Genomic DNA, 24,819 nt, shown 5'->3' with positions numbered 1-24,819 from the left:
TAAAATAATCATCAGTTTGACTTGGTAATTTACTCAATGAAGGTTGAAGAGTACAAGATTTAAAGTCAGAAGACTTCGATTTCAGTTGATTAGACTTACATATGACGTAGGTAAGGGTTCAGTAGTTAGAGTGCTGGGCCTGGAGAAAGAATACCTGGATTCAAATCCAACCTCAGACATTTACTATTATTGTGCCCTCAGTGAGTGCCATAACCTCAGTTTCCTCAATTATAAAATGGGATAATAACAGTATCTACCTCACAAGGATTGTTGTGAGTATTAAATGTGATATTTGAAAAGCATTTAGCACAGCGTTTGACTCATAGTAGGTACTATGCAAATGTCCATTCCATACCCACTGTGTGCCACTTATAGTGAGTGACTTTGAACAGTGTTTTTACCTCTCAAATAAGGGATTGGCCTAGGTGATTTCTGAGATCCTTTCCATCTCTAAATTCACTTTCCTATTACACAATCCCTCTAAGAGACAAGAAAGTAGTAGGGATGAAAGGGAAAGCCAAATAAACAAACAAATATAACAGACCATCACAATCAACAGTCAAGATTTAGCTTCCAGATGCAAAGGAACAATTGAACCCACTTGTTTGATACTCTTTGAAAGACACAAAAACTCCCCTCCCCCACTTAGAGGCATTTGTGTGTGTTTACATTTCATTTAGAACATGGTAGGCACTTAATAAATAATCAATTGGGGCAGCTAGGTGATGAAGTGGATAGAGTACCAGCCCTTAAGTCAGGGCTTAAATCTGGTCTCAGACACTTAACTCTTCCTAGCTGTGTGACCCTGGGCAAGTCACTTAACCCCAATTGCCTCAGCAAAAAAACAAATAATCAATTGATCTGATCAATTGATTGTATATATATATATATATATATATATATATATATATATATATATCATCTAGAATTGAAAATTGCATCCTTGATATTCAAGTTATGTCTTCTGAGCAACTATAGCAATTCCAGGAGTAGAATCTTTCTCATTCTCCCTAAGTCTCAACACCAAAGCCGATGGGAAATCTCTAGGCTGCCCATCCCTAGCTCCTATGCTGCAGATGTTGGGGTTGGGATGAGGAAAGGGAATCCACAACTGATTCATTCATTGGCTTGCAAAATATAAAGCTATTGACTATAGCAGACAACATCAGTAGCACCAGACAGGTTAGGGAAGAAAAGTTTTTTTCATTTTTCCAACACTTTAAGCCATTTAGGGCTTCAAGGGACTGAACTATTGTATTCTACCATGTAAAATTTAGAGACTTCAGAAATGTATAGGAGTACATTGTTGGCAAAACTGTACAAAGCAGAATGTCAAAGAAGCTTAACTGTACTTGCCAGGAGCACGTTGCATGTCATTCAGAATTTGGTTGTTCTACTGTAGTGCCTAAGTGGATTTTGATCACTGTTGTGAGTTTGGGGGTCTTTAGTATGATTCACCATTATTTCATTGGGTTGTTTGTGTTTGTGTTTCAGTTTGGTTTTGTTTGAGTGCTAGCATGCATGCTTTTGCTGTTGTAATTGTGTCAAATAATTCTCTAACTTCCTTTGGAAAGCACTAATGAACAAGTGCAATTTCTCTTCTCTATTGTTGGGTTTTTTGTAAAGTTGCTCAAATGCTCTCAGGTATGGCGGCTCTGAATGGAGGACTTGGCGCCACGGGCTTGACGAATGGTACGGCTGGCACGATGGATGCCCTCACCCAGGCCTACTCAGGAATTCAGCAGTACGCTGCCGCCGCGCTGCCCACGCTCTACAGCCAGAGCTTATTACAACAGCAGAGTGCCGCGGGCAGCCAGAAAGAAGGTAGGTGCTTCCCCACCAGTCTCCGAGACCGCCAACAAGCAGTATCTTATTAAAGTTGGTGACAGTCTCATTTTTAAAGAATTAGGAAAAAAAAAAAAAAAACTAAATTGAGCCAATGTTTAAAATAAACAAATGAAAAATCAGTTGTTTCATTTTTTCTTTTCACGGATACATTCTGAGGAAAACTGATTGGCCTAACCATTTATTTTAACCTTCTCTTCTTTCCTGTTCAGTGTTATATTTCTTTTATCCTTTGATTTAATTTTGTCATCTATCCTTCAAGATGGATTTGCCGCCCATTGTGTGTTAATATGCAATTAATCATTAGCTGCTGCTCTCAAAAAAGATGCCAGGAATAAACAAACAAACAAAAGAACCAGCCTGGGCCACTTCTTCTTTCCCTAAATATCTAGTTTCTTGTTATGGGTAGAGGCGAATCCATAAAACATTGTATGGGGGCTGCACTCTCACTTTCCCCAACTCTGTGATCTCCATGTAACTCTTGTGATCCTCTAGCTGCTTGTTATTAGACATTAGTTTTCAGGTTAATGACAAGATTCGCTGTTAGGATTGAGTGGTTCTTTGTTTAATTGTGGGTCCTCTGGGGAAGCAAATAAGTGATTGATTGCCTTGCTTTCTCTGCCAATAAAGCAAAATAAACCTCAGGAAGTTAATGCTAAGAATAAATTAATACTAATTATGAAATGTTTAGTGAGCTAGTCCAAACAAGGGTAGCTTGTCTCCTTTTACTTCTTTTGGGTTTCTTTTGTCTTCACTTAATCTGCTGGGAGACAGAAGGGAAAGCTTAGTAAGCTTTCCCAAAAAAATCATAACTTTATTCTGTCTTTGCCTGCTTAGAATATGAGGGGAAGGTAAAACATTAAAGAGCTGGAGCATAACTTTAGCTTTTAAAAAAAAAAAAAACAACTCCTTTTTTTCTATTTCCCCACATGCTTTAAATTTAAATTTGGTTTTATCTGCATCTTTTGGCTTTAAAGGTGTTCTGTAGAAAGTATAGCAGGGTTGCATCCCCATAAATTTGTAAATTTTAAAGGGACACTGACAGTTTTAAATGATATCTGTGTTTAAAAAAAGCTTTGTGATGTTGTATTATCAGTAATATTGTAGATTATTAAAAGAAAAGAAGTTTGAAAATCTCATTTACTTTTCATCATTTCTGCTGTTTATTTCCTTTTAACCTTGATGGATGTTATGGGTTTTTTCCCAATGCACAATTATTGAGACAAATCCAAAGCCCCAAGTTTCATATAGGCAAGACTTACCCTATATTAACATTATATGTCCTACTAAAGAGAGGCATTGATATATATATTGATAGGAGTTCCAAACCATCATAATAAGAGAAGCCATAAGCAACAACATTTTGTGGAAATGTGGCATTATTATTATTGATGTTATTATTAATTCTCAGAGAGATATCCTGTCAGATTTGTATTCAATCTTCTAGAAATAATAGACTCATTTTGCCCCATTATTATGGACAACATGTTTCATTCTCCGTTTATAGATGAGATGGAGAAACTGTACCATTTATCATTGAGAAAGCTATAAGTCACAAATATTCCATAAGGCAATCAGAGAAACTTTAAAAGAAAATTCTACTCAGTTTTAAAGGTCACTTCCCTGGGCTAAAATTTTCAAAGCCCCTCTACATATCTTTCCCCTTTTTCATCTTTAAAACATTCTTACCACATGATCCAGAGCACTGCAAGATAAACTGCAAGATATCTCAGATGGTAATCATCCAGTATATAATCAAAACAAGTATTTATTAAGCACCATCTGTGTGCCAGGCAACATGATGTGCTGAAGATACAAATTCAGCGAATAAAATGATACCTATTCACATGAAAAAGAATTCAAGCATCCTTTGATTTATCTGTGTTTAGAATTCAGTATTATCTTCAAAAGTCTATGGTCAGGGCAGCTAGGTGGCGCAGTGGTTAGAGCACCAGCCCTGAAGTCAGGAGGACCTGAGTTCATATCTGGCCTCAGATATTTTACACTTTCTAGCTGTGTGATCCTGGGCAAGTCACTTAACCCCAATTGTCTCAGAAAAAAAAAAAAAAAAAGTCTATGGTCTTAGCAATTTTTTTTTCTCTTTAGAATTTTATGTCTCCAGGGGCCTTTACATGTGTCTTATGCCTACTTTTCCTTTACCCAGCCAATATGTACTAAAGAGATTTAAACTGATTTTAATTTTAGTCTTTGTAAAGCATAATTAAGATAGTGAATCCAGTAGTGTGTGTGTGGGGAAATCACAGTGCATTCCAGAACCAAGTAAAAACTACTTCTTTGTCTTACATACTACACTTCTACTCTTTTGGAGAAGATAAAACAAAAATTGTCTAAAATCGTTTCAATCATGTTCTCCAGATATGGGTTCTCCCTCAGAGAAAAGACCCAACTTTTTAGTGTGAATAAAGAAATAGTTTTTTTTTCCCCCATCCAAATTATCTGACAGGATCATAGCATCACCTGGACTCAATAGTATGGACAAAACTTTTCTCTACTTTGTAAGTCCAAATTCTAGAACTAGAAATTCCTCCTATGAGGTCATTTCTGTGTCCTCCAGGCCTGCCCAAAGTCACAACTAGAGTGCCTCTCCACTTCAATAGTGGTTTGTTGTAATGGTATTCAGCTCCTTAGAAAGGGTATAATATTATTTATATGAACTGAACAAAACCCTTCAGGAATAATGTCTGAAAAAGTCTGTGGATTTCACTTTATTCTCAGATGATATTTGACTACCTGGGTTTCATCAAAATGTAGCCTTAAGTAGCGATTTTTTATAACACAAAAACTACCAGTTCATTCACTTATCACATGTCATTCTAAATATTTGAGAGCATATCCATTCAAAAAAGAAAAAAAAGAACTGGCCAGCCCAGAAACATAAATTTTAGGACAGATGATTGGGAAGAAAGAAAGGGATAAAGGGTTGGAAGAAAACCAAAAAATACAAAATAGTTACAATAAAAACTGCTTTTGCCTGACTTTAGCTAGGTAATTATGGGCAGCATTACCTCAGCTCTTTCTATACTATGACCTCTGAGACCTGGCTAAATGGAACCATTTTAGAAACCAGGAGATCTCTGAATTTCCTTGGTCTCCATCTCTGTGAGAGCAGTTCCTGATCCTGTTTTATGTAACAAGCTTCTCAACATCTTCATCCTTTGTTTGAGGATAAGCTATTGCTTCTCTTTCCCTGTTTCTCTGGCCAAATGAAAAAGGAAGGTGACCAATAACCGAGGGAATTCAGTCAACATCAATAGCTGTTATGGGTAATTCCCAATCCTCTTCCTTAAGTCTTAATACTTGTCAAAAGGGAGGATATACCAAGATGGGCACCTTAGAAATATATTTTCAATTTACCTTTTTCATCTTAATTTTCATTGTCTGAGGGATATTTTCAGGTCAGTCTTTTCAGAGACCGTTATATGGTACCAATTCAGAGATTTACAGACCCACATTATATTTTAGACATAAAACAATCTATCATATCCATGGTTCACAATTTAAACTGGGCCTCATTGACCCTCATGTGTGTATATGGGTCCCTTATTTAGAGTGGCCAATAAATCTGGGTTGGTATGATTTATGTTGTGTTTGCTCTATGTACACATTTCAAAGGCTTCCCTCTTCCTCCCCAGTAATTCCCCCAACATGCTTTTCCATTGTTTTATTTTTACACCCATTCTCACATTCCTAAGTTTAGTGTTCTAAAAAATAATAAGTAGATAAAATATTATTTCCCTTTTTTAGAGGAAAAAATATTTTATTTTACTTTTTAACCAAACCTAAATTTGGGGCCTAAACCATATGACAGTGTCCCTTTAAAATATAAGCCACAACCCCTCCACTGGCATTTCTAGAGGAAAATGTGGAAAAGCATTATCTTAAGTATGAAATTCCACTTCTTAATATTTGAATTTTTCCCACTGATTGATGTCCATTGGATTGGTGAGGAGACAGCCAAGTCATCAAAGATGTCCATAGAAATGAATATTTAAATGAGGCTGAAATATTTCAACCTTCTAGTTTCAGGCATTTGTATCATAAATTTTTTCTCAGTGGTTAAGAAAGACCCATTCATTGGAAAGATTTTTTTTTTAATTTTTTTCTCATTTGTTTATTTATTTACTTATTTTTGTGGGAAGAAACTTGGTTTGATTTTTCCTTACATCTTGCCAGGTGGTTTTCTCCATTTCATTTTTTACAAAGTTCTTTTTACCCCCATTTTATTTTTTTTTTCTCTCCAACCCATACACCTTCCCTTCCTTCCCTCTACCCTCCCCCCTGTCTAGGGAAAACATTGCAGCCCCTCCCCTCAGGCTGTGAGAGGGGCAGGCAGTCCTGGTTCCTCTCATGTGAACGCCAGTTGAGGCTCCATGAACCTGCTGCAGAAGGTACTCTACCAGTACTGCTCTCTCCTCTCTCCCTAGACACCAAGCACATCACATCAGAGACATACCCAGTCTCCATTATCCATTCAAGTTGGGGTATGGGGACATTCCAGAGCTGACTAAGGGTGGGAGGGCCACATTTGTCTATCAGCTATTTGCCCCATAGTTCCCTTTGATTCTAAAAGTCTTTTGCCATTTATAGACTAGAAAATGTTTATCTGCTATCTAATATTTTAATTCCTTTTTCTTTATTTCTCTTTTTTAACTTCTAGATTGAGCTGGTAGAGGTGGGTGGAGGGTTAAGTAATCAATATGAAGAGAGACTTGGGAAAACTCATCCTTTCAACTAATCTAGTTAAGCAACTTTATCAGCAAGCACTTTTCCCTTATTTCCTGAAGTGCAGTTATCTTCTGAAAAGTGACAGCCAAGGATATGAAGGCCAGTTGGATTAGTTCCATCTCTCACTGGCTTCTACAGTTAGAAATCTAAAGTCCACAACTAGAGAAAATGGATTATACCTGGTCTCCAATGATAAAATGTTCATCCCAGCCCTAAAAAAGGGGTCTCATCTTCATTTACAATCATTTTAATAAAGGTGATAGCTTGACTAAGTATTATGAAGTTTGGTAAACCACAACTCACCAAGAAGTTATATAAATGATTGAGAAATTTATAAATTTAGGTCAGCAGCAAATTTATTCTAAATTTATGGGATTCATTTAGATTTCAGGAATGTTTTATAACAGGCTTCTTAAACTTTTTCCACCTTTTCACCCCAGAAATATTTATACAACCCCTGGTATATAGATATACAAATCAAATATTTACTGATAATAAATCATAAAGAAATTTTTTAAAAAACAATTCTTTGGTATATATATATATATATGGGTGTATACATAATTTTTATCATTTATTAAAGAAGAAAGCAAATTTATATATTAATAAGATTGTATACTTGTTTATTTCTACTAAAAGAATTAAATCTTGGAAGAATATTTTATATCTTTCACTATTGCCAAATTTTTCATGATCCCCCACATTTGCTAACAGGACCACACACGGGGTCATGACTCATTTTTAAGAAGCTTTGCTTTACAAAAGCAAATCATCTAGTGAATACTGGTTTTTTCCCGAGTTCTCTCTTTTTACCTTTATTATAAGAAAACATGAATTTATAAGGAATATAAAGCAAATACTGCCCCAAAGAAATAGAAACCATTCTTAACCAGCTGCTTTTTGGATCATAATTGCACTTTAAGAAATCAAGATAAAGAGGTACCACTTTTTAACACCTAAGGAACTAAGAATCAAGAAGATGTGGAGAAGGATTGCTTTTCTAAGACAGTTATATTTTAACACTGGCATTTTGTCCATCTGCTTTATTTTCTTTTAGTATCATAGAAAACAAAATCCTTAGCTCATCAGATCTTAATGCATCACTAAGAAGAGGCACACCAACCTAGAAAAAACAAAGCTCTCACTTTCTTTTTTTGTTTCTTCTCAGGTCCAGAAGGGGCAAACCTCTTTATTTATCACCTTCCACAGGAATTTGGAGACCAGGACATTCTGCAAATGTTCATGCCTTTTGGAAATGTTATCTCTGCTAAAGTTTTCATTGACAAACAGACCAATCTGAGCAAGTGCTTTGGTATGTAAAAGCAACCAAATAAGATGAGTACAAGAGAGAGTCATAAAAAGACTAATTTTTTTTAAACAGACTCTTTGTTAAGTTTTCAATATTTTCTAATTTTACATATATAAAAACTGTCACAGAATAAGACCGCACATCTTAGAGTCAAGAGATTTCAGTTCAAGTTTTTGCTATTCTCAAGCTCTTTGATCTTGGGCAAATTGAGCCTCAGTTTCCTGATTTATAAAATGAGGGAGTTTAACTAGAAGACCTGTAAGATTTCATGCCTGTTCTAGTTTTGTGTAAATCTCTGGTTGCACAAAGTAATTCAATAGAATATGTATAGAATTGCTAAAATCTGATAGCTAGATGTGGCAAACAAATGCAACTAATTATGTCTTATGTTAGCAGCTTGTATTTACTGTAGTATTATTCTTCCTTATTAAAAATGCCTAATTATTCTCCATTGTGCAGTAATAATATTTTAAAATTTATAGATTTAACCCAACATAGTATCATATTAACATGCCCAAGAGGATAATAATGGCTCACCTTTCTGTACTTGGATGGTTACAAAGTGTTTCTCTCAAAACAATTTAAAGATCACCCAAGTGTTATTATTCCCATTTTAGAGATGAGGATTCTGTGGCTCAGGAAGGTTAATTTTTCCACTATCATATGGCTAGTAATAACTGTCAGAGGCAGGAGACCTCTGGACCTCACATGCCATGTTCTTTCCATTAGACTACACTGCTTCTCAGCTTTGTAGAATGTTCTGATCCTATGCTTACGTAGATTAGCAGCACAGGCATTTTGTCTCTGACAACTGACTAATTGAGATCTAATATTATCCAGGTATTAAGATGAAGGGTGATTGATATTATTAAATTTAGATGGCTGAATTTAGAGCCAGAAATTTTGAATTTTATCCCTATTTGAGTTTATCTCATATAACCAGTAGCAAGTTATCTATTGAGTGAATGAAAAAGCTTTTATTAAGTGCTTACTGTGTGTAAAGGAGAAGAGAGGAAGGGAATAATTATTAGCTAGGCACCTGTTACCATATGTCAGGTATTACACAAAGAGTTTTTCAAATATTATCTTATTTTCTAAGCATTGGGCATACAGAGAGAAAAGGGGAATAGTCTCCGCTCTCATTGAACTCACATTCTAGTTGGAAATAACACATATAGGTTTCAGCTGCAAGCCAGATAGAGCTATCCCATAGTCCTGCAATTTCGGAACCTATTTTTCCCATCTTTAAAAAGAAGGTATTAATCAGAGGAAAATATTTCATCATCTCTAAAATTTTATAGAAATGCAAGTCATTCTTATGAAGTTCTTTGTTAAACCAGAGATTCAGCCATAAGACAGACAAAATCAAATCTTGTCCCACCCCAGTACACAGACATATAAAGTGATCATATCTCTCAGAATGCCAGTTAAAAATCATGGAAAGGAAAATAAATAACAGATAAATTATAATAGGACCCACTGTATTTATTAAATCTTAGTCCAGAAAGACAATATTTAAGTCTACTCCATGTTTTTAGGAGGCTGCTGGAATAGAAAATGGGGATGATAGATTCTTTTGGTCTCGGTGAATTAATACTACCTCAAAGGATATCATACTTTTACCTGGAATAATTTATTCACTTAGCAAAATCTAAACTATTATGAAATATGGGGGGGGGAATTGCATTGGAACTATTGTGTATTTAAAAGAAATAACAAATTATATTTAAGAAATTCACTGTTTCATGTACAATCATCTTTTTTTCTATTCTGATTTAGAAGTGTATATTTTGTTTCTTAAGTCTAGAAAAAAAATAAAATTGTCTAAAAGTAAAAGGAAAAATTTCTCTTAGTGAAGGGGAAAAACCCAAATACAATAACTTGATAATGCAAGATGTCAGTAAATTATATCCAGTTATGATATGATCAAGAGATTAAAGTAGAATAAGTACAGATAGAAACAAAAACAAATAGAATTGTTTGAAGTGGATGGTAAAGCCAAAGTGGATTCTTAAAGAGCAAAAGAAAATCTTACTATTTGTCCTAAACTAATAATGGGTAGCCAGTCCAAAGAGATGGTTTTGATTTCTGAGATTCCATTAGTATTACATCTTCCTAATGTCAGTCCTATCATCCAGAAAATTCTGGGAGCTCTATGATGTGGGAAGTTAGGTATTTAAAGTTACTATTTTTATTCTATTGGAGAAGCTATCTGTATGGGCCCATTATGTTACTGTTACTCTTTTAGCAATAGACCAACCCTCTTGTAACTGTTCTTCTGAGATGAAGGAATCCAATTGTTATGTAAGATATGTGAGATATGTTAAGGCAAACTTCTAAGGTAGCTAAATAGTGCCTTGCAAGAGATCACAAAGTATGTGCTGGCCTGATTAATTGTCAGAGAAGCTAGTGTCTTGGAGATGGATTTATTATGGTTTTAGAAAATCATCAAATGTTTCCTTCCTTTTCCATTCTTAGGAGTGTCACATAGACACTAGAGTTCATAGCTATTGCCTGTATCACAGATTGTGTTTTCAGATTAGATTTGTTTATAAGCTCTTTGAAGGAGAAGATGTTTTCACATCAAAACCTTTGCACAATACCTAGCATATAGCAAGCGCTGAATACATACATGTTAAATTGAATGTAACCAAAAGTCACTTTCCTTTACTTCCTATATTCAAGTAGAGATGCTTCTTGTGGGCTCATTCTCTGGACATTTTGCCAACCTCACAGACAGAAGACAAAAAGGAGAATAGTGGAGAAAGTAATAGGAAGCTAGAGTTAAAGAAAATTGATTGGTCCAGAAATCTAGGCTATTGGGTGATAAAACATAAGTGATTTGTCCAAAAGTACCTTGAATTATTTCCATATCTAAATAAATAAGTCTCTCTCAGATATTAGAACAAACTGTTGACAGAGTTCTGATTTCTCATACTTTTGTTTTGTAACAGAAGCACTAATATTTTAAATTTGGGGTCTTTTCTTGAAGACTCATCCAATTTTTAGAAAAATTAATCATATCAGATCACTGGATTGCCTCTTAGATTAAGGCTATCTGCATACAATTTGTTTGCCTTGATTTAGTTAGAAAGTAGAAGTTAAATTCATACAGCTAAATTTGGAGCGTGTTTTATTGTTGTTGCTGTTTTATGTTTTGGTTGGGAGCGAAAAGATATGTCTCCATGAGATCAAAGAATGAACTTGACTAGATTTTTCACCAATTATTTCAACAACCAAAGTAAAAGCTGTGACTAAGGGGGACAATGTGTAGCTATGTTCTATAAACTTGAAAAGCAGCTGTCCATACCCCTTACCTATTGCAATTGAAAAATGTTAGCAATACCATAAAATGCTATCTGTTCTAACCTTATTTTTTTGGCTCTCTTCTCACCCCTTCATTCCCTCTCTCTCTACCCTTTTCTTCTATTTTCCAGGTTTTGTTAGCTATGACAATCCTGTCTCTGCACAAGCTGCTATCCAAGCTATGAACGGCTTTCAGATTGGCATGAAACGCTTGAAGGTCCAGCTGAAGCGTTCCAAAAATGACAGCAAACCTTACTGATCTTAACCCCAGAAGCTCACTGCTCTTATTTTAGCTTTCTTAGGGTAAGTCCCATGAGCCAGCCTGTTCTCCACAGGGAAGGCAAAGGAGGACCACAATGCCAACTTTCACCAAGAGAGACAGTTATTTTTACATTAACGCCTCCATTCCCCTACCCACCCACCCACCCAACTCGCCATTATCAAAACTTGGGCTACTTCTTTCCTACGAGTAAATTCCTCCAGTTGTGCTACTGTATTCTCTTTTGTTTTGCGACTTTAATTGTTTTTTTTTTTTTCATTCTTTTATTTTTTAAAGAAAAACACAAAAAATAAATGACATCTTGAAAAGTTAGAAGACAAACTCTAATGTGCAATTTAACTCTGCAACTGCTGGTGCCCTTGAGAGTACTGGCTAGGAATATTCATGGATGTCTGTCTGAACCTAAGAAAGGGCACCAGCAGTTTAGAGTTTAATGTGGTGGCCTAGAGTGAGAGCAAAGCCAAGAGAAGCACTTATTCAAAATTAAGCAAACAAACAAAAAAAAAGTCTTTCCACTACATGAATTCATTATAATAAGAAGGATTTTATTTTAGGGTTCAAAAACATGAGGTTTATTGGTCTAATTATTACACTGGTTGTCTTTATTTTACCATTGTTTTTATTTTAGTTTTTAGAAAGGATTAATGTAAAAAAGATTTAGAGGATCTGTTTCTTAAAGCTACAGGGTTTAAAAAAAATAAAATAAAAATGAGTGAAAATACTTGATGTTTCTTGACAGATAAATTTAATAATAATAATAAATACATAAATAAATACATAAATAAATAAAAAAGAAAGCCACAGGCCTGTAAATTTTATTTGTAAAAAAAGCATTTCTATTTTTATACAAAATTTTTACTGCCTCAGAAATAATGGAAGTTATTTATTGCCTATTGTTAACTTATTGGATACCTAAAGAGCAGTTCTCTGTGCTAGCTAGATCCTTTTGAAGTAGTCTCTAGAGTACTCGTGCCAGGAATGGGCTTTTTTTCACCGTTGAACCCTAGACCTAAAAGTTCATGCTTTATCCTCTTGTTGTTTGTATGTCTGGTTATTTTATTTGTAGTTTCCATTATCTAGTTTACAATTCAGCTGTCTGACTTTCCCCTTATGTTACATTTGTTGAAACTGGTCCCTTACCCCCTTTCTCCCCCTCCTCCCCACCCCCAAACAACCGAATCCATCCCCCCTTCTTGCTCTCTCTGGATGGATTCTCTTGGGGTTTCATTGTGCTGTGGATACAGATTGTAAGAAATGCAAATTATGTGAATGGCTCCTAGACTCCCTAATGAGTTAAGATTTGCATTAGTTTTCTCCTGCACCCACAAAAGTGATTTTGTTTCTGCTGCATAGATTTCTGTGTAACTTTTTACTCTTCCTTGTTTTTTCCCTAGACATCTTCATGCCCGTTAGTTCATCGTTTGCCTAGCATGTCCCTGTGGCGTCTCAAAAAAAAAGTTTCATCGTCCCGTCATTGTTTCTGATGTCTTTCTGACCTCTCATCATATTTGGTTCTCCTACTGACCTTTGAAATTTGCATGTGACCTCATCTAGCTATGAATTCTGGGAAGTCAATGTGAAAAACATTGCTGCATTCATGCAAGACTGAAATTTATTATTAGACAAATTAATTCTAGAAGAAGAAAAAAAAAAACCTGTGGCAAAATGTTTCGTTCTTTCTTAATTTTTTTTTCCTTTTCTTAAAAAAAAAAAAATTAAAAAAAAAAAAAAAAAGACTTGAAAGTATTATACAGGGATTGGCATTCTTCCCGGTCACTGGTAACAATAGCAATATGTGTCCAGGGACACAGAATGTTGGTTTCTAACAGACTACTTCCAAAAACAGTTTGAGAAAAAAAAAAAAAAAAAACTGTCTGATTTTAAGTCTCTAGAGGTCTGTAATCGTTTTTACATTTTTCAGGCAGTGTAAAGTTTTTGATAAGGCCATTTTAGGTGGCTCACTTTCTCATTAAGATATATATATATAGAACCACTTTTTGTAGATTAGAATAAGAAAATATTTACCCTGTTTTGGGGCAAATGCTACCTATTTGTGTCACCTTTTGCTGAACTGACTCACAGTTAGACAATCCATGGTTTAATGCACATGAAATTACCTATATTTTATACTGTTCCAATGTACAGGAGAAAGGTTACTGTAAACTGTGTTACGTTGGTGCTTCTGTGAATTAAGTTGTGGTTTCATCATGAGTCTTATGGTCTTAAGTGTTCTATGTTGATAAGACAAGTTTAAAAATTTGGTTTACTTGAACAAAAGAAAAAAGAGTTTCAAAAAAAAATTGTTTGCTTAAAAAAAATTTCATGTGAGGGGAAAAAAAAAACAACAACAACTATTCCAGAATAAGTTTTGTGTTGGCTTGTGAAGCATTGATGTCATTTTTTTATTGTGGACAATTTAGGTGTGTTTGTGTTCAGCAAAATGTGATCTGTTTTTTTTTTTCTTTTAAAGGAAAAAAAAAAAAAAAACAGTGAAACTATATAGTGCCAAATTCCAAAGGTACTTCCTTCCTAGAGCTTCAGTGTGTTTCTTGTGAGAAGTAATTTGATAACATGGGTATTTTATTATGTGTTTTGTATAAATCCCTAATATTAAAAAAAAAAAGAGGTTAAAAAGTTTGTTAACTTGCTATCCTGTGGTCTTGTTGCCTGAAATTGTTATTGTTTGTTATTTCTCTTTGATGTTTTTTGTAAGACATTGTATAAGTGCCCATGTCTCACTTTTTTAACCACTCTGCACATCAATGCTGTGAAGGCAAACCTCACAATGTATTTTCTTCATAATATTATGGAAACCTCTAAGGTGAGAAAGTTTTGAACTTTTAACCCTTTCTACCCAGAGCTGTCTGGAATGTTGGTATCTTTGATACATCCACCATTTTATTGTTGGGTTTGTTTGGGGATGTTTCTGTTGGGTCAGTTCCTCCTCCTGCCATTTCCTCCTCCCTCCATGATTTTTTGGCGGGATTTTGATTTGATTTTTTTGTTTGTTTGTTTGTTTTTTAAACATGGTTGAAATCTACAAGAAGGAAAAAAAAATCCACAGGGCAGATCTGAAGGGTAAAACCACTAGTATTTTACCATTCTCCAAAATTCCCCTCTCCTTCATTTTTTTCCTTTCACTTTTAAGGACTTTAAAAAACAAAAAAACAAAAAACAAAACAAAAAAAAAAAAAAAAAAAAAAAAAACTTCTCAGAGAGCTCTACATGTGCTGCTGTAATTTGCTGTTCAGTATTAAATAATAAAGTTTCTTACTGATTCTCTCCTCCCCTCAACCCATTCCCTCAACAAAATGGTGACTTTTAGCACCTGATGATATAATTTTTTTTCCAATTTGTTTTTGAGATCAAGTGTGGTGGTGCATTATGGCCGAGAACTTTTTAATGTGCACTGCAATTTAAACTACTTTTTAAACAAAAATTTCCTGGATAACGTTTACAATCGGCCATTGTGCTGGGGATTGTATGAGCCCTCTGGGTATGGCCTATAAGTGCAGAGTACCCAGAATTTGAAACTGGTAGCCCTTTCACTGCCTTTCTGACGTTAGTTTGTTGGACTAAGTGCATCTGAGGAGACTGTGCAAGCAGAACTCACTTCACATTACTGACACACACAGAAAAAAAATTGCCAACCAAATACCCATCAGCATTAATTACCTGCTGCCGTTTTTCTAAAGTGCCATATTTCTTTTTATAAAATCAAACATAGACATCATAAGGTCTTGACAAGACTGAAGGCCGTAACAACCACCAAACGCAAAGCCCTTTCAGAAAAACATAAAACAGGTCATTAGTATCTTCTCTGTGGCTGGGTACAAAGCTGATGACCTTCCTTTCTCTCCTCTGACTCACTCACCCCTTTCAGTTTATAATGTGTATGGATTGTGATAGCCCTGAGGTGGAAAGGACTAGCCTCTCATGATGCAAAAAAAAGAAAAAAAAAAAAAAAAGAAAAAAAAAAAGAAAAAAAAGTTTCCTTCTTATAGCACATGCACTTATGATGAAATGATTTTTATTATCCTCACACGTGTTTACTACTGCTGGGGCCTTCCTTCATCCTTTGAGGGCTATTTGTACTTCCTGCAGCAATCTGCTTAATAACAAAACAGATCGCACATATGTCTCTCATATATATCTATATACGAGGTGTGTGTATATACATATATATAAACACAAGAGAACTTCATTTGAATCTTAGACTGTTTCACTCAGAATCTTCTCATTTGTCAACCACATAAATTTCCAAAGGTTTTTTTTTTTTTTCCCCAATTTCTTCAGCAAAAGTTACTCTCCCTGTCCCCTTTTAGGCCCTTCCCCACCTTCCTCTCGCCCAGAGTGGACTGAGCACTATATAGGAGAAAGCTGAGGGTGAGCACTTTTAGTTGAGCATTTATTTTGCAGGCAACCAAGATATGGTAGGTTTGATGGAAATGTCTGTCCTCTTCCCCCCTTTTATTTGTATGTGTCGTCTCTGTTAAGCAACTTATCCCTCCTTAGTAAGAAATTGTCCTCCGGTTTACTTTGACTCAGAATATCAAAAGGAAAAGCTGCAAGGGTGCAAAGGGCCTATGCCAGAAGGAAAAACAAAACAAAACAGGGAAATTGCTTTTTTTAAAAAAAATAAAAAATTAAATGTAGAGAATAGTAGTTTTTAAATTAAATTAGAGACTTGCAATGAAATGGCAATCCTCAAAGGCATAAATAAGTTCATCTTTCTTTCACCATAGGGGTTATAGTTCTTTGGCTTGTGCTACTCTGGAACCATTTTACTGTTTCTGTTTTTATTATCTTAAGTGCTAATTAACAACAAGAAGAAAAAAAACTGTAGTTTCATTACCTTTTTGGATAATGTCATACAAAAAAAAAATGTATTTGTGTTTTTTTTGTGCTGTGAAAAATTGTTGTTTGTAGATTAATAATATGATCATTTTGTTTAGAATTACAAAATAGTTTTTTAAGTATTGTCTGAGAAAAGCCAAAGTTAATGCAACCTAGTGGAAACTGTAAGACCATTTGAGTATTGTTTCTGTTTTATTGATGCATTTGGATTTTGTTGTTCGATGGAATTTGAGCCAAAAAAAAAAAAAAAATGCAGGCTTTCCTATTTCTACAACTGATTGTACTTATGCATTTTGTACCAGTGGAACTTTTTATACTGGAGATTAAAAAAAAAAAAAAAAAAAAAAAAAAAAAAGGAAACTTTTGTGGCTTACTCTAGTGGGCCCCCTGACCATGACTGATTTCGAGTTTGATTTCTGGTTGGTAGAAAGAAAGTTGGTTTTCTTTTGAGAATTAAAAACTTTGGCTTGCTTTCTTTTTTTCCCTTTGCTTATATCTAGCATTAGAATTTTGTCTTTTAAAAAGCGGTAAGTTTCACTTTTTATTCTGTATTGTGCAGTTACACAATAAGGTAATTAGAATTAGGAGTACTCAGTCACTTTAAGTGGATAAATGTATCAGTTAAAACTTTAGGGGTTTGCTTTTTTGCTGTTTAGATCAAAGTTTTTTCTGATTCTTCTGTCCTCATTGTGAACATAACCGTGTAGTTGAAACAGTCAAACTTATTTTTGTAACGTATGTTATTGTGTGATGCAGTTTTTTGCTTCTGTCTCCAATATTAAACCATTTTCCTAATACTTGTCTCTCTCTGCGTGTTGTATTGTTGGTGGTCATTATATGTTGGTAATACATCTGCACACCTCACTGTTTCACGTCCCTGTTTTTTTTTCTATTTGTTGTGTATGAAAGATACAGTCGATTCCACCTAAGTGAATATCTGATTTTGGGAAAAGGAGGAAGTGTGCACTTTAGCTTTCCTCAGTTTATTTCTGTACCACAGCCCACTTCAGTTTCTGGGCTTAGACTTATTATTATTATTATTATTTTTTATTAACAGTCGGTCTCTGGGTTCACTTAAGTAACTACCTACTGAGTTATATTTGCCAAGGCCTTTGTCAGTCATTTGATTACAGAAGCTCATTCATATTCTCTCTCTCTCTCTCTCTCTCTCTCTCTCTCTCTCTCTCTCTCTCTCTCTCTCTCTCTTTATATATATATATCTATAGAGAGATATATATAGATATATATATATACACACACACACACACACACACACATATATCTATGTGTCTTTCCCCATCTCTTTGTCTCCTTCCCCTCCCTACCTTTCTTCTTTTTTCTCCTCTCCTTTTCTCCTTCTCTCTTGCCTTCTTTCTTCTCTTCTCTGTCTTCCCCCTCCCAACTATTGATCTCTCCTTTTGCCTTTCCCTATTGTGCAAACACAATATATCCCAAATTGTAGAAAGTCAGTTTCTGCTGTCAAGTGAATTCAACTTCAAAAAGGGAAACAGCACTTGTCATTTCTAAATAGTCATAACAACATGCTTATAGAAAATTAGAGCTAAAAGGGGCCTGAGAGACCTTACCCAGCCCCTTTCCCCCCCACTCCCTAGGTAAGGAATCCAACACCTAAAACTAGGAAGTGATTTGAAACCAGCTCTTCTGACTCAAGTTGAGTATTCTTTTTCCCATATTACATCTCCCTGCTCTATCTGCTAGCTCTTTGTAAAACTTTAGAAAACTTGAGAGAAGAGAAGAAGCTCCCTTTATATTTCTTCTAATTGTGCACTAGTCTATTGGCATATGATGAGAGTCAACATTTTTTAGGAACTGATCACATTTTAAATAGAAGTGAGAGACTTGGGGGTGGGGGGTGAGGGGTAGAGAAGAGGCTCACCAGATGAGCAAGACATATGTGCATGCATGCATACATACATACATATATATATATATATATGATGCATATACATATATACACATATATATATAAGAATGATGCATATACATATATACACACATATATGTATAGATGCACAAATATATATATGTATATCAATATAATAAGAAACATAGGTGTTGCCAAACCATCAATCAGTAGATATGAAAAAAATTTTAGAACTAAGGGAACAACTTTAGTTACTAAGGTTAATGGAAGACAAATCTTTCCTTGATACTCAAATAGGCCATCTATATTTTGATTTAAAAGAGGTAGAGTTGGTCATGCTCATCACTGAATATGATGAAATCCAAATGGAATTTTAAAAATGTAACAAAAACACTCTCTCTCTCTTTTTTTCTTTTTTTGAGGGGGAGGGAGGGTCTCCTCCCACCCCTCAACACACACATTTCTATAGCTGGTGTCAAATATAGTTGTTGACAGTGTCACACCCTGGCTAACTTAGATCTAAAGCTTTAAACAGCTTCCTTTCCACCCCTTGCCTCTTCCAAAACCCAATCAAAGCTCCCTCAAGAGTGCTTTCTGGAACTTAAGCCACAAACCCCATCTCCCATTATCTCTCCATCTCTTAATGCTCAGGAATCTGATCTTTTTTTTCAAAGTGCTCTTAAGAGGTTCCATCAATGCTAGTCCCTCTCCTATCTCTCTCCTTCCAATTTCTCTAGACGCACAATCTCTGGTGGAAGCTAGCCTCCTCCTTATGCCCTAGCCCACTGCCACTGAGATGTTTGTTCCCCTCCACAGCCCTCATAATTCAGGGACTCTGTGGGATCCAGAAAACGGAACCATTTTAACATTCTCCAGCAGCTCAAAGGTTAAGGGCCTTGGTGGAGTGGGGGACAAGGCTTCTTTCTATAAGCCTAACACATCCCAATGGGCCATCACTGCCAGCTCCAACCCAATTCAACTGGGAGCTAATCACTATAGATTTCAGATTTCTAGGCAAAGCTTCTGCTTATAATCTCATTATGGCTTTCAGAAGCCTTTATAAGTTCTATGAAGATCTACTGCCTATGTTAGCAGAGAAAGGATGACTATGTAATTTAGTTTATTTTTTTAAATATTTGTTCTTTCATGAAGCAGCTTTAAAAATAAAGATCTACTATCTGCAACATACAAAGAAAGAGATTCTGTGCTAGAGTTTTTTGGATTTTTTCTAAAAGCCAGTTCACTTAAAAATAACTTTTCCACAAAAGGAGAAGGAAAAGTTAGTTCCCTAAAGTGCTGATGGTTGTATAGTAAAGTCCTTGCTTTAAATTTCTTTTTTTTTTTTTTTTAAATCAATTATGTAAAACACCTTTGTGGTGTAAGCAAAATGTTTCTTTGTTCGCTGTACATGGACCATCTCGGGAAATGATAGAGTTGTCACCAGACTTACCTTGCTAATAGAAATTATGTCTGCCCAGTCCCCAGTCATTAAACTTGATCCAAGGAGCTGGTGACTGTTAGCTCACAGGCTAGGAAAACAGTCAACACGAATGTACTGTGAATCGTTCCTGATAAGTGAATAAAACATTGTGACCAAACAATCAGCTTATTCACTTATCAGGAATCGACTGTTCTGCTAATTCGCTAACTGTTTTTGTTCTTCATCTTTGTTGTAGTTCACTATTTTTGCTGTGTTCTGTTCTTCCTCTCATGCGCTAGCAAAATCACTAGGAATATATCTTCGTGTGACCATGAAACGTTATATCGAGTGAAAAATGATATCTTAACAAAATCTATGCACTTGCTATCAGGAACACAATACTGGATGTGTCTTATATATATTGAACTATATAGTACTCGATTTCTTAAATAAAGCTTAAGAAAGGACTCTGTTGTCTGTAAAATTAATGTGAAGATTTAAAAAAAAAACACTGTTTCTAGAGATTGCTTTGTGTTGAATCTTTGGGGATGCAGAGTTTACATTTTTTTTTCTTTGAATTTACATGTAACTGTGGCTTTATGGCTCAATCCTCAATAAATTGGCTTTGGAAACAAGATGGAGTGAGGGAGGTTTCTCCTACTGCTTTGTAGCAAGATATAGCTGGAAAGCCATCCCCTTATTAATGAGACCGGTATGTCTCTGCCCAAAGCAAGAGATATCACTTCTGCAAATACCCGAACAAAGTAATTCCTAGACTTACAAAGAACTACTTGAAAGTATCTGAATTTTGCCCTAACCTAGAAAAATCCAGCTGTGTTTCTCAATATGATCTCTTTGGGGGTGGATGAAGAAGGGAAAAAAGAAGTTTCTAGAATAATGCTGGTTTACGTCAGTGCCCAGTCAAAGTGAGGAGAAATTCTAAAAGTATAGCCAGCTGGAGAGCTATGGCTGTTTTATTCAGAATTGCAAAATGAGAGAAAGAGAGAGAAATGGTATTTGATCATTCAAGATGAGAAGAGTAAAATTTCAAAGCTCAGTGGAAGAGGCACCCCATGACATTTGTTAAGCTTAAATGGGAGGCCTGCTGCTTGGGCCTTTCAGAGTTTTTTTTTTTTTTTTTTTTTTTTTTTCCTGGGGGGGAAGGGGTGTTGTTTTTGTTTTGTTTTGTTTTGTTTTTCCCAGAGGCCATTAGTTTGTACAGAACAGTGTTTTGTTTTTGTTTTGTTTTGTTTTTCAGTTCTCAATGTTTGATTCCAAGGAAATTTCCTAGACTTTCTCCATTTACATACTGAACTATAGTCAGACATTCTAAACCTTCATTCAGTCAAACCTCAGGAACCTGTGCTAATGGCAGACATGGAGAGCATGGATAATGAAAATTGACAGATAATCCAAATCCTCTCACTGATCAGTCAAACAAAAAATTTGCCTCTCATGTGCCTTCCGGTGGGGGCGAAGAATCAATTAAAAGACCCAAGTGGCAGAGGCAGTAGAAATGAAGAGAATCTGTGTGTAGAATTGACTACAAAGAGAGAGTATCTCCTTTCACAAGAAAACTTTAGAGATAAGCATAAACAAGGTTCCCATTTTGTGGAAAATGAAATCTAGACACTACTAAGAAGAAGACCTAGAAAACTTAGTAAAAAAATAATTCTGGAATTCAATTGCCTTTTTGCTTACAATCCCAACTTTATGTTCTCCCTTCCTCACAAAAGCTAGCATGTTATTTGCTGAGTAACACATTTTGGTGTTGCAGTCAGGTTTAAGTAGAAAGCTATAAACCCTAAGAACCCTTAAGGGGCTTTCAATAGATTCATTTCTAACCTCACAAATAACACAAAGTGTAGAACCGATTCAGAGTTTCTGAGATGTCCTTTAGTGGTTAAGGTGACTAGTCTTTAAGGTTCCTGAAGAAGATATTAAAGGAATTCCTGAGCTGGAGGATCCAATTCTAAATGCATTTTGAGATATATAATAACTTCTGGCGATTAAATAAGAGACCTTATCCTCCATACTGATCTCTCACCACATACATCTATCACTTTCAACATCTCCAATTCATATCTCAGCTGGGAGAGATCCAGTGTCACTCACTATCTTTCATAACTGTGCTTTTGTCAGCAACTCCAAATCTTAGCCCTTTCACTCCTCAAAAGACCCAAAAATGAATGTCTCCAGATCTTTTTCCAGTTTTCTATGTGTCTCTCTGTCTCTGTCTCTGTCTTTGTGTGTGTGTGTCTCTGAGTGTGTCTCTCTGTCTCTCATATGTCTCTCTCTGTGTGTGTGTCTCTGTCTCTGCTCATATCTCTGTCTCTCTGTATGTCTCTGTGTGTCTCTGCCTCTGTGTGTGTGTCTCTGTCTCTGTGTGTCTCTATCTCTCTCTCTCTGTGTGTCTTTCTGTGACTCTGTCTCTGCCTCTCTGTGTGTCTCTCTCTGTTTCTCTGTGTTTCTGTCTGTCCCTTTCACCCTTAATGGGAGCTTGGAGGCCCTAAGAGAGAGAGGAAAAGTGGCTATTCAACCACTGATACCAGATCATCTTGACCATTATACAGCCTAAGAGAGACTCCTAGTTTAGGAGTGTTATTTTAGGAAGATCCTAAACAGAATCGGGTGGTTTTCTTAGGATCAATCATTTCTTATCTGGGATCCCACCCCTATTCTCCTCCCTCCCCCAGCCCCTTCTAGCTTCTTTATCATAAGTAAATCTTGAATTTAATTAAATGTCCTAGGCCCAAATTGGAGCAGCTAGGTAACACAGTAGATAGAGTGCCAAGCCTGAATCCAGTAACTCATTTTGCCTGAATCCAGAAACTCTTTTTTTTTTTTTTTTGAGTTGAAATCTGACTTCAGACACTTACTAGTTGTGTGACCCCAAGCAAGTCACTTAACCCTGTTTGCCTCAGTTTCTCACCTATAAAACCAGCTAGAGAAGAAAATGGAAAATCACTCTTTTATCTTTGCCAAGAACTCTGACATGACTGAAACAACCTAACAACAACAAAAATGCCCAGATGAGATTTTTAACACCTGAAATCTCCAGAGAAAAAGCAGAGAGGCACAGAACAGGAGTTGGGGGGGAAAAAGAAATGCTAGAAATAACTAACAGACCCTGTCTTTCAAAGGAAGGAAAATATTCTCCTTTGGGAAAAAAAAAAAAAAAGCTGGCGATCTTTCCCCCTTTCTTCCTTTCTTCTGACAAGAAGAACTGCTGAGTCTGAAAAGCCAACTCTGGAAAAAATAGCCTAGCCCCCCAAAATCCAAAATGTTCTATATAGTTAAGACTCTAGAACATCCTTAGAAACCCAAAGAATCTGCCATTCCGATTCAAGCACCTAGTGAAAGGGATTCATTCAGTTGAACTTATTTAGGTAATCTCTTGGATGTTATTCTAGAAGGTAAGACAATACATTAGCAAGATAATTATAATATATTGAACAAGAAGATGGCAACTCTTGTGCTGCTTAGTCATTGACCTAACTCAGACATTATACTTCATTTATCAGTTCATAAAAATCTATCCTAGGAGAAAAGAAAAAAAAAAAAAAAAAATGTAGCAGATGGTGGGACCAGAGGAATTCCCTATCCTAGTTTAAAAAATTTAAAAAAAAAAAAAAAAAAAAAAAAGGCTCAGACCCAGCTAGCTAACTTATCCCACATGACCCAAAATACTTGGAATTTTTTTTTTTTTTTTTAATTTTGTGTAGCAATTGAGGCTGACTTGCCTAGGGTCACACAGCTAGGAAGTGTTAAATGTCTGAGGCCACATTTGAACTCAGGACCTCCTGATTCCAGGGTTGATGTTCCATCCTCTGTGCCATTTATCCACCCCACTCCAAACATTTTTCATCATGCACTCCTAGCAGTAATAAATACACATATAATACACACCTTTAATATATGCATATTTATTTGTGGGTTTTATACCTGTCCTACTATACTGATATTATGTTGATAAAATACAAAATTGTTGTAAGTTGTTGTTCAGTCATTTTCTCAGTCTGACTCTCCCTGAACCTTTTTGGGGTTTTCTTAGTAAAGATAATGAAGTACCTCACTATTTCCTTCTCCAGCTCATTTTTACAGATGAGGAAAATGAGTGACCTGTCCAGGGTCACTCATAAGTATCTGAGGCCAGACTCAAACTCATGTTGGGACGCTATCCACTGTGCCACATAGCTGGTCCTGTCAACAAGGAGCAGCAGAAGTTTATCAAGCAGGGGGATAACATGATTAAACTGTCTGTGACTTCTGTGTAAGATAGATTAAAAAGAAGAGAAACAAAGTTAGGAGACTATTGCAATAGTCCAGTTGAGAGGTGATGAAGATCTGTACTAGGCGGTGGTTGGTGACTGTGAATAAAGATCAGGGGATGTATATAAAACATTAAAGACATAGATATAAGACTTGGCGATAGCTTTAGCTATATGAGATGAGGAAGAGAAAATAGTCAGTAAAGCCAAAGTTGTTCAACTGGGTCACTGAAAAGATGATGGCTCCCTGCATAGAAATAAAGACACTTAAGAAGAGAAGCAGGTTTGAAGGGGATAAAGAAAATATGAGATCTTCAGTGCACATTACAATCTATTCCTCTTCATTCTGTGAGATTCAATCTGTCCCACCCAAAAGGAAAAAGGTTGAAGGGTAGGGCTCTTACCCATTGGTCACCATCCCAGAATACGGAACACATTTTCCATGAACTTCTGACTCAGCTATCAGGTAATTTATGGGGAAAGCACTCGGTCTGCTAGGGGGAAGAACTTTCCCACTGTCCTTTGATTTACTGCTGTTGTGGGAGCGTAGGCAGTGGTTAGGATATAACTTCTTGGAGACACCTACTTTTAACTCAGAACACGGGCTTTCCCAGTAAAAGATGGAAGCAGTTAGGAAATAAGACTAGATGTGGTGGTATTAGAGATAAACCCCATAATCAGTTCTTCTGGGAAGCATGGATGTGCTTCCTCCTTTTCCTACCCTCTGATTATTTGATCACTCTTTGGGGCCATAGCCCCACTTTGAAAACCACTCTTGTAGAGAGTATACGCAATAGGCCCAGGAAGCTGCTTCCTTTGTTGCACCCCCTAAAAAACTGATTCATCCCATGAAATGGTTCCTACACCACCATAAGAACTTTGAGATATGATTCTATTTTA

General features: G+C 35.9%; 1 protein-coding gene across 26 annotated transcripts in view; it reads left to right on the top strand.

The window, feature by feature from the left end:
- Positions 1-20,283, top strand: part of CELF2 (CUGBP Elav-like family member 2) — a 970,051-nt gene extending 949,768 nt beyond the window's left edge. For 10 of the 26 annotated variants that reach the window (XM_074268694.1, XM_074268687.1, XM_074268668.1 and 7 more), the window contains 3 exons: positions 1,627-1,824; positions 7,760-7,903; positions 11,338-20,283. In XM_074268694.1, coding sequence (XP_074124795.1) covers positions 1,627-1,824; positions 7,760-7,903; positions 11,338-11,465 — 470 coding nt within the window. In that variant the 3' untranslated portion in view covers positions 11,466-20,283. Of the gene's footprint in view, positions 1-1,626; positions 1,825-6,152; positions 6,255-7,759; positions 7,904-11,337 lie in introns of all 26 variants that reach the window. The other 16 variants (XM_074268673.1, XM_074268686.1, XM_074268677.1 and 13 more) reach the window with 4 other exon arrangements.
- The last annotated feature ends 4,536 nt before the right edge of the window (positions 20,284-24,819 follow it).

Source organism: Sminthopsis crassicaudata, chromosome 5 (genome assembly GCF_048593235.1).
Source record: "Sminthopsis crassicaudata isolate SCR6 chromosome 5, ASM4859323v1, whole genome shotgun sequence".
NCBI classification, from domain to species: domain Eukaryota; kingdom Metazoa; phylum Chordata; class Mammalia; order Dasyuromorphia; family Dasyuridae; genus Sminthopsis; species Sminthopsis crassicaudata.
The sequence above is the reverse complement of the archived record's forward strand: the minus strand, read 5'-3'. Positions and strand labels throughout refer to the sequence as shown.